Source organism: Vidua chalybeata, chromosome 4 (assembly GCF_026979565.1).
Source record: "Vidua chalybeata isolate OUT-0048 chromosome 4, bVidCha1 merged haplotype, whole genome shotgun sequence".
NCBI lineage: Eukaryota > Metazoa > Chordata > Aves > Passeriformes > Viduidae > Vidua > Vidua chalybeata.
Window position 1 is genome coordinate 61,972,161 of NC_071533.1, and position 19,870 is coordinate 61,992,030.

A 19,870-nucleotide genomic window follows, 5' to 3' on the forward strand; every position below is an offset into this window, starting at 1 on the left:
GAATAGCACAGCCCAGGGAATATCATGAACCATTGCAAGCTTAATGTACCTCAGTCATCTCATAACTGAAATGAAGAAGGAAACTCAAAAGTGGAACAGATTTCTCCTCTTCCTTTGAGATTCAAGACAGCTATTCCCTGTTTTCAGATGCGTCAAAAATTCAGAAACAAGTAACATCAAAGGAAAAGATACTTATCTTGCATTCTCCAGGTGTCTGTTTCCCTCTGTTGTGAGTGGTGTGTCTTCCATCCTAATCCCAAAGCAATGGAAATCACTGGAGCCATATACCAGGTTGTGCACAGAGCCATCTGCCTTATGTCAGCTTGTCTAGTGACAGCTGATATTTTTTGTATTTTGCTAGTCAGTGTCCTTGAGTTCAGAGTTTCCAGTTCTGCTTTGATTAGCAGACAAAGCCAAACACATTCATGCTAAAGACCAATCTCCTGTTAATATCAAGCAGAAAGAATCAGAATCAAATTTTACACCTCAGTTTCATTATCTGTTTCTTTGTTGTGTTTGTTTTTTAAATCATTTGACAACTACAGAGAGCTCGGATAAAGTACTTAGGGCTTCACTGTTACATTTTAGAAGCTTCTAGGTGCTGAGAAGTGGAGTAGGCAAAGAAATAGTAGATCTGTACAAGCAATGAACAGGAAAAACTCTGTGTGACATTCTTCTCTCCAAGAATAACTTCTAACCCTTTAGAAAATGACAAGCAGTAGCAAGCCATGATGGAAAGCAGAAGACTTTATCAAAGTGTGCTTTTAATATGGCCTATGTTAGAATAAACGGTACAACTATAGGAGGTTGATTCTCTTTTATGCAGCAGATTTTAGAATTACAGAAAGCAGCGTTATTTTACACAAGTAAATGACTGGTACATTAGGGAGACTTTGGTGCTGAAGTGCAGAGGCAGCAGGGCACTGACAGATGTGATTCCTTCCTGAGCCTGCCCCTGGATGCTGCACAGAGACTGGCAGACTCATGGAAGTGTGTTACACAGCCTGCTTGAGTAAATGCTTTACATGTGATTTGCTCTGTTTAATTTTTTTAGGTAAATTACAAGATTTGAGGAAATTAGTTGGCACTAATTAAATGGCAATTTCTACATTCTAGTGAAACACTGATAGCCATTAAGGGACATTTTTCACTGTGGAATGCCATGAAAGCAGGGGTCTCTGTAGAATTCTGTTTTCAGGAGTCAGCACTCTCCAACTGATGTATTATTCCCAGGGAATTTTTTCAGAGACAAATGGTAGGGGAAATATTTTCACTTCTGCCAGGTTGCTATGGGATATTTGTAATGCAGGACAATTATAAGAATTTTGGCCTGTCATCCAAATCATACTTTCTGATCCAGATTAAACAATCTACAACTTTCTAATGAACTGCAAGAGAAATTAGAAATTAGAATTAGCATAAATGTGAGTAGGCAACTGTAGAGGCCCAAGAACTCAGAATAAAAAAGAACTAAAAAAGAACTGCATACATACATTAATGTATATGCTGCCTGCATTTTGTTTTTCATGGAACCATGACCTGTGTAGTGTGGAACTTTGGAAACTACTAAAATTTTTACTTAGGTAAATAGAAATCATGTAACTTCAATCTTAATTGTACACACTTAAGGGTGCTATGAAGTTTGTTCAAATGCATTATGGAATTGTGTAACAGAGACAAGCAGAAGGATTTGCAGTAATTACTCTCAGCTCTTTAATATATAGAAACAGCAAAGCTGAAATTACAGTCATCATTCAAGTACCAAACAACTTGGCCTCTAAAAATTTTGGAAAAGAAAGTAATCTTCTTCAGGAACAAAACCATATCTCAAAGTAATCAGTTTCCTCTGTGAAAACACATTTATGTCAAAAGCCAGAAAGTTTCTCAGATCCTTCCAGAAGGAAAATCTATTTCTAGGAGGAACAAGTTTAATGGAATTCCTAACATTTCTGAATTTTCTTCAAGACACCATCACTGGAGAAGCATTTTTACTCCTCTGGAAGCCACTGAAGAAATAATTTGTTAAGGCACCCAACATTTCTTGAATTCATGTAGGTGGTTAAAGAGTTATTGGAGAAATTGCAGAGTAAAATTAAACCTTACATTCGAATGAAGCACCACACAGACTAGGTGAAGTGAGGTGGAAAAGGACTTTGGACAACTTGCTCTCAGAAGTTCAGTCAGTTTAGCCAAAGTGAAATTAGAAGTGAACTAGCAATGACTCAGTTCCTGATACAAAATAAGAGAAATGCATTAGACCAGTGTTAATTGCCATTAAGTTTGCACTGAGATGAAAAACCTTTGAATGACTAAAAAAATATTTAGAATGGAACAGAAATGGATGGGTTAGTATTCATTCTGTGTAATGAATGGATGTTGAGCTATACAGTGGTTTCATATCCCAGGTAGTTGGTGCAGGTGAAGTTAAGAAATTGTAGTTATCATGTTGTACTGTTAAAAAGCTTTTACCTTCAGACATTCTGATATATTGGGAAACCTCTGAAGGAAAGATTTTCTTTCAACACAGTTATTATACTGTGAAACGGCACAACACTAATAAACATAACACAAGCAGATAAAACCGTTGTAATGATGCATTTCTTTTAAACAAATAATAATGTTTATGGTTTTAGTAGTTCTGCCAGGAATCAACTTACTCTAAGGCACATTTTGGAGTCCAGAGGTTATATATTTTGATTTGCAAATAAATGCTCCCCTGATGTACAGATCTATTTGAAAGCATGAATTAATGAGATTTGAGCCTAATGTGAGCCTAACAGCTGATATTTTATATTTTATAATGAAAATGAGTAGTCAGCAGCATTCTTTTTCAGTTTTCTGATTTTCCCTTAGCAATTTGAGATTTGTTAGATTTCTATTCATTTGATCTTTTGTTACTGAGTTTAAAAAAAGAAAAAAAAAGCTGAGATTGCCTTTTCCAGTTTTTAACTTGAGTATTTGCTTATGTGTTCTCAAATTGGACATGAATGAAAAGAATGGGCATGAGAGAAGTCCATTTTGTTGATCTGTCTTATTGCAGTAAGATTTTGTTTGAGGGGTTTTGGGGTCATCTGGGGGATGTTTTTTAGTTGAAATGAGGTCTTTCCAATTATGTCCATGGCTTTCAACATGGATGTAAAAGAGAGAGGAAAGGAGGGAGGGAGGGAAAAATAAATTCAGGACCTTATGGTGAACAGGTGGGAGGCTTTTGGGGAAGGAGGTGTTAATAAATTGATGGATTCTTGTTCAATGATATTTTTGGAACTTTTTTCAGCTCCACTCCAGGCTTTAAATTTAGAAGTGGTTCCAGTCATTGGGAGAAACCAGGAGGTGAACCTGACAGCTGTCATTCTGCCCAAGAACCCTAATTTGACAGTTTTCTACTGGTGGATAGGAAACAATCTTCAGGTACATAAACGGTTTTGATTATTTCAAGAGATTATTTCAATCTCTTTCCAATAAAGGTTGTCCCGTTCTTTCAGTTTCTAAACTGTTTGCTTTGTCGGTGGTGGAAACAACAATTTCTTCTACTTCATTATCTGTGGGGAAAAAAAAAAACAAACTTCTAGAGGGGAATGGATTTGGGGTCATAACTGGTGAATGATGAAACTTAGATTTATGCACTTCCAAGCTAATAACATGAGTGATGTAAATTGAAGTTCTGAACATATATATATATATATATATATATATATATAAATGTGTTATCTTAAAGGATATCAAAACATTGAGAGCACTCAAACAATCTAGTGTTATTCATTTGATGATCAAAGTCTATATAAACATGTCCTAGAGCATTAAATATCCAAGTATTTCTATTGGGGAATATTTATTGTATAGCTGGGTTAATTTCTTTTAAGGTAATTTCTTCAATAACAGATAAGTAAGATATTTTCTTTATGAGACAGACTAAGTGTGACAGAAGAATGCTTCAAATAAGTGCAGTGAACTTTCTTCTTGTGAATGTGCTGTCTACCCTAATCCCAGCCTGTATCTGCTCATCATTATTGAATTTGCTATTGCAAGAAGAGGCAATGTGGGTCTTGTGAAGGGTTTTGTAATTCTTAAGGATGTGGTAAGGGAACAGAGTATCTCAGCTCCACCTTAGAGGTCACTGTGGGCTGGTGCTCTAAGCTGACAGCATTAATCCTTTTGACCCTGACATACCCTACATTTTTTGAGGCAAATGAGTTGCTTCATACAATCTTGTAGAGATTGCTGAGTCTCCCTCAGACACCATTAATTTTAGTGAGATCTGACTGAAAACCTAGTACTTGACTGATTACTCTAAAAGAAATTTTCCTCATCTGGCTGCTATTCTGATTATATAGGATCCTTTTAGGGGATGAAAAATTCTATATTGAAAATTGTAATAGATCTATTTGATAAAATAGATCTATTTGATAAAATATTGAAAAATTTAAATTTGATGTGAAATTTTTTGGGTGTTATTTTTAACAACAGTCTCTTCCAGCACTGTTCTCGTCGTTCTTCCTGAAGTTCTGTTTTCAATTGTTCTTTGTTTTTTTAAAGCCACTGCTTACATTGGAGAGTTTTCTGGTGACAAAGTTTGCTGAGACAGGTGATGTCAGAGTTACAGTGCAAGTTTCCTGTGGGAGTTCTATGCTTCAGGACTCAAAAGTTGTCCATGTTTTTGGTGAGACATTAGTCTTTTTCCTTTCTTTGTTTCCTATGGACCTCTAAAACCAGCCCTACCACAAGTAGCTTACTGTAAAATTAAATCTAATGCCAGATTTATTTGTTAAAATTAGAGGTATGAACAGTCACTAAATAACTCCACAGAGCTGAACAGTGGGATTCTATGGGAGGTTTAATCTCAAACATTTTGTTTCCTTTGCTTATTTTAAATATTACTGTGGTTCCCAGATGCTATATGTGTTTAAGTAGTATTTTGGACTGTGACTAGAAAGTTTCCCAGAACTTGTAAGTAAAGTAGTCTAAATACCTCTGAAAAAAAAAGAAGAAAATGCTCTCAGCATTGAAAGCTATGTCAAATAATTGCCTTTCATCACAATATATCACTCTTACCTTGATGTTTATCTGAGATTTTGGATCAAATATAGTTCGGCTGTAATTATGAAATAACCCTTCAGCTCTTGTTCCATATTGTGCTCTGGTGTGGCTTTTTTGTGTTTTATAATGTGGTGACAAGGCAGAATATACTGTGGAAAATGCAGTGCTGGAAAATTATTTACATTTGTATTCATGCTGTCACATGTGGGAATTGTGATAAGCATAAAAGCTTTTATTTTAATGCAGAGCTAAAAGCCTTCAGATATCATGCAACACAAGACGTGATACATCTCTATGGTCTGAAGAAGATTCTGTTATTTTTGCTTTTAGTATACTTACTAATTTGAAATAATGGCAAAACCTCCATTTATGCTAAATGGAGCTTTTATGAACCTTCTCCTTTTTAAAGATAAATGGATATAATATTTATGTTACCACTTATAAATGCATCAGTTTTTTAAGAAATCTTTAGAAGTATAACCCTCTTAGTGTTACTGCATCAATGTCTTTATCATTCCAGTGCTTCTTTTGCCAATCCTGATATCAAGAGCATGAAAGTACTGGCCACCAGGAAAATAAAGAAACTTTTGAAAAAGAAAGCCATGTTAAAATAAAATTCTGCTGGAAACATTGGGGGGAAGCCAGTTTGACTTGTGCATTCCAGAGGTTCTCTATCCCTGCTTTGCATTAAGTTCCCTAGGTTTTCATCCAAGGATCCTGTAGGGAGAAAGGGAAGATTTTAGAGACTACTTTCTGAGGATAATCTCATTTCTAGTATTTCAGATATTTTAGACAGTATCCAGAGAAATATTGTGGGTGTACCTTTGTTTTATTTTTTCATCAAAGAGGGAAGTAGTTAGCCTTTGTCATATAATCTCTGTTCCTATTTCCTTATCTAATTTATGGAATAACGTATTCATTTTATACCGAAAACAGAAACATCTAGTGGAAAAAGCCCCACATGCTTATGATTCCATGAGAACAAAATCCATTGCTACATTATCATTTCAAATAAAAGAAACCAATTACTTCCTTTTAATACTCCCTTATTGAGCTAGGGAAAAGTTATTGGGAACATTATGACCCCAGAGCATGTATGTAAATCTGCTTTGTTTCCTTTTCTTCCTCCTTTCCTTAGTCTTTGGGCACAATTTTGACAATGTTGATGAAAACAGAGAAGGAAATTGAATGCCTGACAACAGAGAGCAGCAGGGGTCCTAGATACTGCAGCGCTGCACAGCAAAAAGTGCTAAATAGAGATTTTTACCTTTTCCTTCTGTCAAACCCCTTTTGCAATCTAGTTTATTTCTTGCTATTTCTTTTTGTTTTTCTAGATCATTTTCATGTTCTTCCTCTGAAGTTTACTAAGGACCTGGACATGTATAACCCCGACATACCGGAGTGGAGGGAAGACATTGGGCGGGTGGTGACGCGACTTCTTGCAAAGGTGCTCCTTCAGATTGGTCGTAAAATGTTCCCTCGCCAGTCGTAAAGCTTGAAGGTTAAGTTAATACCTTCTCGTTTGGAAGGTTTTTTGAAATGGAGGCAGAGCAAAATAATAAAGTGAACCTCATGAGCCACATTTCATGCAAGCTTGAGCCTAGTGTCACTTTTAAGTGCAAGCTGTCGACAATGATATTGTAACACAGACAGTTTAGGTCTAACACAGCTTAATTGGCAATTAATGCTAAATATTGCTCTCTGGGATTAGGGATAGATATATTAGCAAACACTGCTGACTCCAAAGCAGGAAGAGTTAAGTAGCTTAAATGTGATAGATTTAGAAGCTAAGCAATGTGTAATATAACAGACATTATCTTTGTGTAAAAACAGAACAGAAAGAAAGAATTTCCTATGTTTGTTTTGTAACTTTGAAAATTATGTATAATATATAGGCACACAATTTGTACAGTTGTTTTTCAGAGCATGTTCACAAAATAAATCTGGATTTGGAACACCTGAATCCTGTAGATTAAATAAAATACAAACTAGGCAGTAGTGCTGTGGCATTAGATCACCTCATGGAAACTTTGGGCTTGAGAGCCCTTCAGGCAAACACCCTGCCAGCAACTAAGAGTGCACACACTGGCTTTCATGAGGGTAGTAGTACTGAGATACAGCTTGTTTATAAAATAATTGAATTTTAAATCATTTTACTCTTCCTGGATTTGCAATCATACAAATCAGGTTCTAAACTTTTTAACTTTATAGAGTTTCCTACTTTTTTCTTTTTTTGAGATTCTTATCGAATGTCAAATTAATTTCTTGCTTTTATCAAATTAAACTCATTCCATAATGAGTTCTACTACTGTCAATCAAAAAATATTTTACTCCCCTATAAAATACTCTTGCATTTAATAATTACTAAAACATTTGCCAAAGTATATGAACAATTTAATGGAGTTTCAGAATCTGTTTGGGGAAGGCCAAGGAAAGTGCCCAGGTTATGGTCACTAGAATTGTGTGGCTGCATTGTACAAACATGGAAAAATTTGGGACTAAAAGCTAAATTTGCACAAACTATTTTACAAAGATATGCACTTGACTTTCAGCAGGGGAATAAAGGTGTTCATTACAATTTCAGAAGCTGAATCTGAGTGTTCTTAGTCTCACATTGAAGGACTTCTCTGTGTCCATTAAACACTTCCCTAAGCAACCTTCAAAAGCTAAAGGTAGATGTAATTAATACACACTTCTTAGTCTACACTGTGTCTGAATGGCCCACAAAGGATTCTAAACCACTCAGGATTTCTTTTTGTATATTATCTCAAAAGTGCTCAGCCATTGCAGGGTTTTGATAGAACCTGAAAGCCTCTTCATTTTGCCTCTTTTCTTGATGCCACTGAATTACTTCAGTGTGATAACAACACTTAGGTCTTCCAATATTCAAAGAGCAACTCACATTTCAGTACATTTATGTTTGGCTTTGTTCATGTTTCAGCTTCTAGTGGAATTCCCTTTAAATATTAAGGATTTGAACAATGAAGTCTAAAAGCCATATGTGGAGTTACTTATGTATTTTATATAAAACACAAAGCGTGTCTTTGTTGTCTTCACAGGAGACCAGTATACCTGAGGAAACACTCATGACAGTTGTGAAACCTGGTCTGCCCACAGCTGCTGACTTGCATGTGCTACTACCAGCAAATCAACCAAAAAAGAAGAGAAGCATAACAAGTGATAAGGTAACAAGAGCAATGCACATCTGCCTAGGACAGTCTTCATCCTGTTTTGCAATAAGTGGCTGTACTCTCATTGTCTTTGTATGAAATTAAGAGGTGATCCCTGCCTATGTAAAGATCTCACTCCCATCTGACAAGATACATGTGAATGCTACAGCAGCTATGTCTGCTGTGTTTGACAGTGCACAGACCAGCATAATCTACTTCTTTCTAGTATTAGTGTATTTCTCAAGAATATTTAATATTGGTCTATCTTTTAAACAGAAACAGCAGTGATGAATGTCATTCTGTGAAGATCCAGTAGAGCAAAGAGTCTCTGCACTGTCTTCAGAAGGAAATTAGATTTCAGGTCCAAACAAACCCAGAATCTTAGTCACTGACCCATAATGTAAAAAGCATCAAGCAAGTATTTTCTGCCCTTGTAAGAAAATGTCCTTTTCAATTGCTAAGAAACAAAAATATAGTGAACACAGGATTGAAAGTCAGACATTAGTTTCTCCCTAGTTGTTTTCAAACCATGTTTCCTCCGTAGTAAAAGACTTCATGCCAGTTGAAAACCAGAAGACTGTTTGGCACTTACCATTTATTATATTTGTCCTTTTGCTGTGATAGAGAAGAAACATATCCCAGCTCTGTGCCTGTACCTTGCAGTTCATGTCCTGCCAGTTACAAAGAATCAGTGTAAGGTATCCTTAACTTTGAAGGGCATTTTACAGCTTTTTAAGACAAGGTCACGGTCTCCGAAGAGCTGGAGAAGTAGGTAAGACAAAGCTCTTCATATTGATATAAACCAAATAGATTGTGTTTGGAGTTCATGAGATATACTTGGGAAGGTCCAAAGGAGTATGTTGAGCTTGTCCAAGTACTTGAACAGATGTCTATCATTAAAATGTGAGAGTGCACAAAGTTTTCTACTCTTTTCGGCAGAAACCCTTACTGTTCTCCCATGTAATCACAGTGAGAATTCCTGGGAGTCTGAATTCCTGATTATGTTGCAGGAAATAGTTAATTTTAGCAAGCTACTTCTTTTTTAGAGACACATTCATGAACTAAGCTTTCAGCCAGGAGAATATTACGACTTCAAAATTATTTGAAAATTTACATTTCTTGAAGAAGCAAGGTGAAGCTTCTAAAGGAAATTCCTTATTCTGAGCCTGTGGGGAATGCACATGTTCAATAATTTAAGGAAACTAATGGTGATAGATTCTTTTGGTTGTACAAACATTTTACTTCAGTGCAAAGTGTTATGTGTATTAGTTCCCTTTAAATCTCAATTTCTATATTAGTGCTGTGCTTCAAGGCAGCTTAAAGAGTATCAGTTAAAATCAATGCTGTCCCAAGGTTTTTCTCATATTTGTGTATGAAACATCATGTGAGTTCCTTTAAAGCATAAAGAGGAGCAATCCCATGTTGTAAATGATTTGGAAAAGCTTCCATTCAGCAGGGCTATAGGGATGTCCCAGTAGTGTAGCAGGACACGGTTGTGTAATTAGCTCTCCAGAAAGACCTTGCAAAGGTTTCCTGGAACTAGAGGAGCACTAGAAGGGGAAACTAATTGTATAATCTGGAGAATATGTGTACATTTCTGACATTGTTAGGATGAACCAGGTCAGACCCATGGCTGGAGCAGGAATAAGGGAGACAGAAGCGATTACAGCAGCCTATGCTGTGCTGTGATAATAAGTCAGGTACACCAGTCTCACATCTCAACACCGATTGTTTTGTAGAGTACAGTGCTGTAGAGATGGAGAGCCAGTCCTCTTGTGACAGCTGCCTACATTTCTGGTTTTATATTATTGCTAATGGACATTGTTTTAGCTATTGATATGTACATATAAATTTGTTTGTTGTCAATGGCAAAAATTTTGATAAAATGTGTTATATCAGAATCAATTGTGACTTGAGAAATATCCTGAAAATATACCCTATATAAATAAACTTAGAAGCAATAGCTTCTGGTAAGTCAACAGGAAAATACTCATGTTGTCATATGTCTAAAGATTCCTTACATTCCCTTCTGTTACTAGAAGAGAATTTTGAAGATTTCTATCATGAATCAGTGGAAAGATATGCTTTGTCACACTGCTCATGCCAGTTCTCAAAGTCAGTGTTGTGACATTTTTGTGAGAACTCAGCAATGCAGAATGTTTTCTGCACATTTGGAGGAGGTAGCCCTGATACCTTTAACTTAGACGTAGTTATAAAATGTCTTTTCTTCAAGAGAACCTCTTTGTTCTTGGCTGAAAATTTTTTAGATTTGGGAATGTTACATTATTTCAGAAAGATTAAAGGCCATAATTTCTTGCTCAGGCAGGGAACAGCTGCTTGCTGGATTTTTTATTGGTGCTTTACATGAAGAGTTGGGATGTGATACTGTTTATTAGGTTAGTCATGTAGAATATGAATCATTACTGATAAAAGTAGCCATCAATAACAATGACAGTAAGTAAGCTGTCAGTGCAGTAGGAGGAGCCCTTTGGAAAATTCTGAAATTTTATTCCACTCTAATAACGCCCTTTTTGTTTCAAATACATGCAGGGAAAAATAAAAGCTGACTGTGATTTAACCTGCTTTCAAGAACAGAGAAATTTCAAAAATATTCCATTCTAATTATTGACTCCAGAGAAGACTTGGTTGCTTAATTTATGCACATCTACTGCATGTCTAATGTCAGGTGGGACGAGTCCAGTTGAAAGAGTCAATTAAAATGTAATTAAAGTATAATCTGGAAGGCAGGGGCTCTGAGGAAGATTTCAATCCAGACAAACTACTTCACAAAAATTCCCAGTGACTTGCTTTGGCAAAAAGGGAAAGTCAGAACCCAAAGTGTAGAAGTGGGTTAGAGTTTTAATAGTATCTTTTTTTTTCATTCTTTTACATTCTTATAATGCAGGAGCCATTGTGTTCACATGTTCAAATATTGTCATTGTAAAGAAATGTAGGAAAAGAAGATGGAAAATTCAAATGTTGGTATATGAATCTTAATTTAAGAAGTCTAGAGAGGAGCTCAATAAATATCTTGGGGCAGGAAAAAAAACCAACCCATGAGCACTGAAAAAACATCAGTCTGTCAGTGAAATAAGTAAGTCAGAACCATAGGCTGGATTCATATGAGATTCAAATTTTTGACCTGAGGACAGTTGTTCATATAGATTTGGGTACGAATGCAGCAGTGGGGAGTTAAATAACAAACAAGTCTTAATTACTTAAGCAAAAACCACATCAAATGTTGGGTTCCTTATGGACCTAACAGGAAAATATGAGGAATCAAAAGTTATGGAGCTCAGAAATTTTATTTACTGGCTGTAGTCAGATTAACATAAAGTAGTTGTCTCTGGCACTGTACAGCATGAACTCACGAATGAACCTGGATTGATGCAAAGAAACTTTATTCATTGACAGCAGCATCACTTTAAACCCTCCTAATCCTAAGGAGGAGTTACTCCTAACTCCTAAATGGAGTTGTCATCTCCATTTTCTTTTCAGGCTTTGGGCAGCAAGATAAATACTTAGGAGCTGTCTGCTGTAATTGTCTTGTGAAATAACTGAAGCCATGCTCACTTCACCCTTACGTTGAGTAATTCCCACTTAAAAAAATTTAATAAAGTCAGTGGAATAGCTTCAGAAGTTAGATATTCCTCAAAAAAAAAGATGATATTTGAACTTTTGTATAGTGTCTGTCCATAATATGAGAGGGACTACAGGGATTTTTATCCATTATACTTCAAAAGCTTGTAAAAGATGAGCACCATAATTGATAATATCATAAAAGGAGTTACTTGTGAAGATTTCATGGATATAAAGCAGATTTCTAATTTGGCATCCTCTGGGAAGTCGTGTCCCAAATTATAAGGCATAGAGTATAAAACCAGCTTTGATCTTTTAGAAAATTGACCATGTTGAAGACACAAGCAAGTAGAAAGTATAATTCAGACAATTTGTCATCTGGGGTTAGGATATGAGGGTATATTTTATGGTTCTGCTCCATAAAAATATGAGAGACCATATTTCACTATGCTCTATTCACTGGAGGAAAATGAGAGGAATACTGATTTTTTTCCACATGGATGAATGTATATATTTCTATGGAGTATTGTTAAAAATTCGCTATAAATGGAATTTATTCCATTATAGGTAAGGAGGTAAGGTAAATTATGACATGCAGTTCATTATTAAATAGTAGTTAATTTTCATGGCAAGAAATCCAAAGTGATATCACAGGTTTTCTTCTGATAGGTTAGAATAATGGGGGCTTTTTAATATGGATTATGCATTGTGTGAGTTATGACCCAGGTAAACCCAATAGTGTGTGCAAATTGCTTGCTGTCTGTCTCATACTGGGTAAACGTAAAGACTTCAGTAATCAAAAAGAAAGATTTGGCTATAAAATTGTGTCATTTTCAGCTTTTATGTCTTCTGGAGTTTTGCTTGATTTTTAAATATTGAATTTCTTTTAGATTTCAACTTGTCATTGACAAGTGTTTTCACCATTTAAAGAACCAGAGGTTTTCATTTTTAAAACATTGTGTTTCAAAGTGGAACAGAGTACAAGACATCTGACATTCTCTCTGTTGGATTTTCAGAGAATAGCAGCTATAAAGCAGGCCCTGAATGCACACAACATCAGTTTCTTTCTGAGAGGAGGATACTGGGTCTTAGTGACTTTAGCTGACTCCAGTTCAGGTAAATATACAAAAAAAACTATCAGTAGACCAACTTTCAGATGCCTGTTCAAGTTCTAATAATTTAAGGAGAAAGACTTTTGATATCAATATGTTTGTGTACATATAACACATATGTATATATTTACTTGGTACTTGTTACATATAAATAAACACATATGCATATATGACTATATATATGTTTTTATATATATATATATATATGCACGTATATATGTATACATTTTCATTTGGTCATAATTAACGATCACAACCAAACAAATATTTTTTTGATGTTTTCATTTTTTCATACCTCATGATTTGTATCACATGCTTCTTGCTTTTTCCGTGTAACCACAACATAAATTAAATACTGCCATTGTACAAAATAGTACCCTGAAGGAAGAGCCAACCAGGCTTCAAAAACTCGTCTGGTGATCTAAAAGCACTTTAGGTTGCACTGGCTGCTAAGAAAGCAGAACTTCTTTGCCCTGTATCAGCCATTATTTCTGCTGCTGTGACTAGATGGGTCTAACACAAGGCTTGCTGCATCTCTGCCATGTATCTCTGATCTTCTGATCAACTAATGGGAAGGTTGCTGTAGGGTCTCCACATTGCTAATCCTGTCCTGAGATAAGTTAAGTTTTTTCCTCTGTTTAAAACAAATGGAAATAGGGCAGAGGCAGGGGTAGTGGTGTGCCTTTCCTGCCTCCCTGGATTCACTGTTGATGGAAAGTGGTTGAAGAGAGTATGTGTGTATTTTAAACAGAGAGATGTTAAAATGATGTTTTAACCAGAAAGTCTAGCTTTGACTTGAATATTTTATGAAAATATTCTGTAATTTTTGTTTGTGCTTGTTTGTTGTTCAGAGACTTAGTTTCCCCATCTGTAAAATTAATACAGCCCTGCTTTTGCAAAGCATGTATTTAGGGGGTGTGATCATTTACTATGACAACTTTAGATTCCCTGAAAAAAACCCAAACAACCACTGAGTATGCAAATAATTAAATCTTCAGGATCTTGGATTTTGCTGTTTGTTGCTTTCTATTTTTTAAATGGGTCCTCTGTCCTTCAGTAATGAGACAGCAACGAATTCTGTGGGAAGTCAGATGGAGTGAAAAGAAGAGGTTGAAAAAACAACAACCAATGTTTTTGACCTGACAATTACATAGAAAAGAATGCTCAAGAATGTAAATGATGTTGAAGGGGACATGTAAAACTGTTCTTTTATTTTGTATTTCAGACTCTCAGAGGATTGGAGGAGGCAGTGGCTACTGGGCTATTGTGGTTCTCTTTGTTATTTGTCTAGTTGCAGTTGGGGCTTTCATCCTCTACAAGTTCAAAAGGCAAGTAAACCTTAATCAACAGATGCATTTTAATAATTAAATTTATCCATGGATTAGCAAGACAGAGTTTGTTATTTAGAAAGAAGATTTCTTGAAGAATTGTACGAAGTACACCACTTTGAAAGTCATATTTTTCTGAACTTTTCAGGTACTGCACTGATGCTTGTTTCACTTGCTGTGTTCCCAGATAAATATCAACAATATGGGACCTATGGAGAGTTTGTTCAGTTTGTCTAAATAATGCCATCAAGAATCTGAGTTGAATCTCCTTAATAATAAAATATTATTCCTGATTAATTCCCTTCTCATTACTCCTAACAGTTATGAATAAGCTAAAACTATCGGAATTTAGGGATAAAACTAGGGAGTGCATCTGCAATGCTGATTTGCTTAGAAGAGTGGTTTTATCGAAGCATGTAATGCTCTGGGGCTTCTCTTTGCACACATTACATTTTAATTGCTGAGGCAATGCCATGGAGAATGACTGACAGAAAGAAATTAGCATTAACTTGGCAGTAGAGAGTGTGGAGGGAAGAAATATTTCTGCAAGTGGCCCTTGTGTGGAGTATATTCTCAAAACTGAGCAATGCCAGCCTTGGACAGTCTGATATCTCTGTGATTGATTTTAAACCAAGCTGCTGTGCAATTTAAATAATTTGTTGTTGTTCATGGGGCAGTGTTTGAGCATACTGGAAACTAGCCTTCATCATCATCATCATCATCATCATCATCATCATCATCATCATCATCATCATCATCATCATCATCATCATCATCTTCCCTTGTCCTTCCTCAGTGAGGATTCATACTGATTTGCCTCATTTTTTAAGGAGTGATTTTTATTTAAAATAAATATAAGTTTATAGAACTAGGAGCAGCATTAAGTTTTTACAGCGGTAAATTAAGCTAGCTTTAAGTAAGAGATTGTTTAGCTAAAATATTTTTATGTCAATAGAGAAAAACCCCTTTTTCTTCAAGAACCTAAGTGCTTTAGAGTTCATAGTGACTGATTGCTTTAAAGGACAAAGCACAGAATACCGTATCAGACTGTCTACAATGGACTAAAAACTCATTTTGCTCTTTTAGGTGCCTGAAGCGAAGAAAAAACATAAAAATGGTTGATGTGATGTAATTATATTATTTCAATAGCAATACAATGGAGGATTTTCTGTTTGTGTTTCGATCATAAAACTTCCTTGTGATATCTTTTAAAAGCTTTCTGATTTATATCTTCTATTAGCTCTTAAATGAGAGCAATTAAATAACAGTCAGAATTACTGCATGGTAGAACAAGTATAAAATATTCAAGAAAGGAAAGAAACATATTCTTCCTTGAGTTCTTTCTAAAATGCCGAATGAACCATTGCTTTATAAGTAGAGCTTTTATTAAGGAGGAAAATACAGCACAATTTCCAAATTGTGAGCTTTAATGTCTCTCACACTTCTGTATATAATTCGTGAAAATCATTTGCATTTACATTTGGGGGCTGGGGGTAATTTAGATGCAAGTGAGCACTATTGTGAGATATATTCAAAAGTTTGCCAGTAGCCTACTACTGCTGTTGGCATTGATGAATGACCAGGCAGTATTGTTCAATTTTAGTTTGTATCTTATCTGTTTCTGAGATATTTGAAAGAATCCTTTTTAAATATTACTGCTAAGCTTTTCAAAATTGACAATTTTTTTGTTGCATCCTTCATTTGCAATTTCTTCTTCAAAGAATATTGAGCACCTAATCAGTGCTATGTTTCAAAAATCGCTTTTTCCTCATGGGCTCCCTGTGACCTCCTGTCCCACCAAAGTCTTTAATCCTTTTTAAAAAGTCTCTCCTGTGTTTATGGAGATGGTTGGTGCATTGCTGGGTCCCCATGGAGTACTTGTTGGGAGTACAGTCATTTTAAAGTCAGTACAGTGAATACATAGTTTACAAACTGGTCCATAGGGACTGAGGCTATGAAATGAGTGTCCTTTATAGATATAAAAGTTACAAGTTAAAATAGATAAAGGAGACTTTTCACTATTATATGCCTGGGTATTAAAAATTAATTTGCTGAAAGAATGCCATAGGCAATAAAAAATGTTCAATTTTAGGTGATATTTTCAGAACTACAGTGGGCTACGGTAACTCAGATAACTTGGGGAAATAAAAATATTATTTAATTCCACAAAGAAGTTACAGATGTGTAAAGTGTTGAAAGGATAATACTGTCCATAATTATGATGTATGATTTACAAACCTAAGGAGGAGATGGAAGACATATGGCGGTGCCTTCCCTTCATTCATGTAGATTAATAGAAGGGTTAAAACTTTTTTTTCCCTACCTCAGTGAAATTTTTTTTGATCCTAGTTTTATCACTGAACTGATTGCATCTACAGGACCTGCAGCTAGCATTGGAGCACATGCAAAGCAGGTGGTTTGCAGGAGACTGTATGAACATGTCTTGAGCTGCTTTCTCTCTCTTTCTCTCACTTTGCTGGCTCAAAGTTAAGTTTGATACCTGCAAAGGTGCAAGATGGAAAAACTGGCTTGCAAAAATAAGATGGTAACTGGATTCGCAGGGAGGTTACAGCTTCACATGTGAGAGCATGTCATCTCTTTGCAATGACAGAATTCAGGACTTGTGATAAAAAAAGGAGAGAAGATAGCAGACTTTTGTGTAGACCTACAGCTTTGATAGAAAATGGCGAAACACACCCAAACTGCCCCAAGGTTTCTGAGTGCTGAAACGTCTTGTCCCCTGCCCAAATTTTTCCTGAAGTCTATAATTTTATGATCTACTGGATAACCAGAAGTGTCATGGCTGTCTAGCTAATGATTAGATGACTGTGGGTCACATCTGTTCTTATATGCCCTAATCCCAAATACTTAAGCATTGACTAGGAAGACTGCTGCCCTCTGTTTTTACATGCTGTAAAATTGCAAGTGTTTGTCATTTCATGTCCCCATTCCTGAAATTCATGCACCCCCCACTTTATCTGATGGTTTTTTTGTGCATCCCGCAACTTCCTGAAAAACTGCTGCTGGAGTCCCCAGAGCTCATGAAGTGACTCCTGGCAATCCCAAGCATGATTCATAGAAAGAAGCAAAAATGTTTTGAGAAAACACAGGAGTTTGATCCTTTGTGATCAGAATAGATAAAGAATTCCAATTAGGGCTATTTTTACTCAGTATGTGGCAAATAAATTTTAAGTTATAAATGTGATGGGTTTTTAGAAACTAATTGAAATGGTGTTCAGCAAATGAGCTGTTTGGTTTATCTGAGCTTTTGGTTTAGATAGTTTAGGGCAGGAATTTTGAGCATGGAAACAAGGATCAAGGGGTCATTCCTTGCAGGTGAATGAACCATGGCTGTGCAGGAGGAGCATCACTGTCAGCAGGTTTGGGTGGTGGGCAAGCCACGAGTGAAGTGTCTTTGCCCTGCTCTGCTCTGCTCTCACTTCCTGACTATGGAAAGCACCACAGAGCGTGTGCCTCAAGCAAACAACATGTTGCAATACTCACTAGTATGCTCCAGTTGTTTAAGCATCCAGGTAAAATGGACTGCAGCTGCTTCTTTTGTCCACAATATAAGGCAGCTGGAAAATAATTTTGAAAAATCCAGGGCTATTTCTTAATGCAGATCTGGGATATGCGTAGAGTTTTCTTATACCATGCCATCTTTACTAGATTTGGTTCCGTAAAAACACATTTCTTCCATTCCCTTTGAAACAATGTTTGTATTTTTTTTGTGGTTTTCAAGCTGCCATCCAGAAAAGATTTCTTCATCCTCTCAGAAGAAGCTTTATGGTGTGGGATCCTGGGCAACAGTATAGAGAAGGGAAATAGCACTGTCTGCACCAGGCAAAGTGAAGGAAAGGAAAATTATATTTTAGCCACATCAAAGCTGCCATGAAATCATCATGCTACTAGCAGAAGATCTGAAATCATCATTTTCTTATTTTTCATTTCTGTATAATAGCAGGATATTAGAGTAGCCAAACCAGAGCAAATAGCTGGCTTTTGTGCTAATGTATTTTACCTGGTTAATTGCAGCAAATTCAATTCTCTGAAAGAGTATGAAAATCTTCACCTTTTAATTTGTATGCAAACTACTACACTACTTAAAGCTGCATGCACTGTTTTCACAAATCACATGAATCGTCTTCACCCAGATTTATACCATTTTGTGTGTATTCCTTTTTTGCCTGCTACTATCAAGTACCAATTTTGGTAAATGAATCCCCTCTTGGGTAATTTCCACAATCTGGAAAAGAACTGTGTTATCTTTCTGCCTCATTGACTTACTATCTCATTTTCAGTCTCTGAAGAAAAGCTATCTTTTTTCCCCACCTTGCTTATACTACTTTTATGTTCCATGAGAGCAAGCTTAGTCCCAATCCATGCCTTTTAGTGATAAAAAAAAAAACAGGTACTAATTTAATGTTCCATAATATTTTGTAAAAACATCCTCAGAAATCAAAGTAATAGCATGCAGAAAAGATTTCAGAAATGAGAGAGGCGAGTGTATCAGGAGTGCCTTAAAGCACAAAGAAGTCAGTCATCTGAACATTTATCCAAACATAATAAAGTCAACACCACAATAAAGTATTCTATTTAATGGATTATTATTGCTGTTATTTTTATTTAAGTTCCAAGAGAATGCTACATTATTCCATATTCTTTGCCATGTGGATATGTTCAAATTTTTTATACTGACCTGAATTTTAATCAATCCTCTGGAAAATAAATGAAGTTTCATAAAGGCAAATGGATATTTTTTTTCCACAAAGAAAGAATTGAAATCCAAATAAGCTAGAGCTTAAATGAGTAGGAATCAATATCACATCCCCCTCCTGCTGTTCCTTCCTGCTGAACATTTTTAAGTGCTAACAGTTTGGGGTATGAATTGATTAGAATTTGTGAATAAAGGAAGGAAAACAAAATACTTCCTGGAATATCTTCTAAAAGGGAAGACCTTTTGTGGGACCTGGAGAGCTTGGTGAAAATCATGTGCTGTGACGTTCTTTAGTAGTAGTGTGCAGAGTTACATCTCTAGCTTATATTTTTATGGTCCTCAAGGCAGGCAAAATATCTTCTTTTTAATGATTGAAATAAAATGCTACAGGAAAACCAAAAGGAACTAAAAATGTAAACTATGGAGTGCTGCTCAGCAGAGGTAATTGTCTCCAGTGATGGATGTGAAGCACATGCATTTTGCAGATGAGTTAAGCCCCCAAAGAAACTATTGCATAATCTTCTTGTCTGTTCTTCTAAATGTGCTTTCAATTTTCATATTGCTGATGCAAATCTCTTGGGTCAAATTTCGTGTCTTGTCATGTTTTCACAGTAGTCTTTTATGTAGACCCAAGAATTTCAGCTCTGCCTGCTTCAAAGAGTTACATTGGACTCAAAATTAACTGCTTCTTGAAGAAGAGCAAAGTACATCAGGGTACACTAGAGTTTTACTCGGTGTAAGTAGAGATGGCAGCCTCCTTCCTGCATGTTCGAGCAGCAAGAAGCAAAATTGCCAGAATCAGGCCCATCTTTAGTGAGGCTCCAGTATCGACATTCTATTTCATCCCACAGCGTGGTTGTCCCTTGTAAACAGAATATCTGGCGCATGTATTAAAAATGCCTCTTGGAAAGGCATGGACTATCATTTTCT

The 19,870-nt window shown here is 36.0% G+C and overlaps 1 protein-coding gene across 1 annotated transcript in view; it reads left to right on the top strand.

The window, feature by feature from the left end:
• SORCS2 (sortilin related VPS10 domain containing receptor 2) overlaps positions 1-19,870 on the top strand; it is a 526,356-nt gene that overhangs the window by 500,259 nt on the left and 6,227 nt on the right. The window contains exons 20-25 of the mRNA XM_053940374.1: positions 3,275-3,408; positions 4,534-4,657; positions 6,369-6,481; positions 8,094-8,219; positions 12,800-12,899; positions 14,121-14,223. Coding sequence (XP_053796349.1) covers positions 3,275-3,408; positions 4,534-4,657; positions 6,369-6,481; positions 8,094-8,219; positions 12,800-12,899; positions 14,121-14,223 — 700 coding nt within the window. The remainder of the gene's footprint in view (positions 1-3,274; positions 3,409-4,533; positions 4,658-6,368; positions 6,482-8,093; positions 8,220-12,799; positions 12,900-14,120; positions 14,224-19,870) is intronic.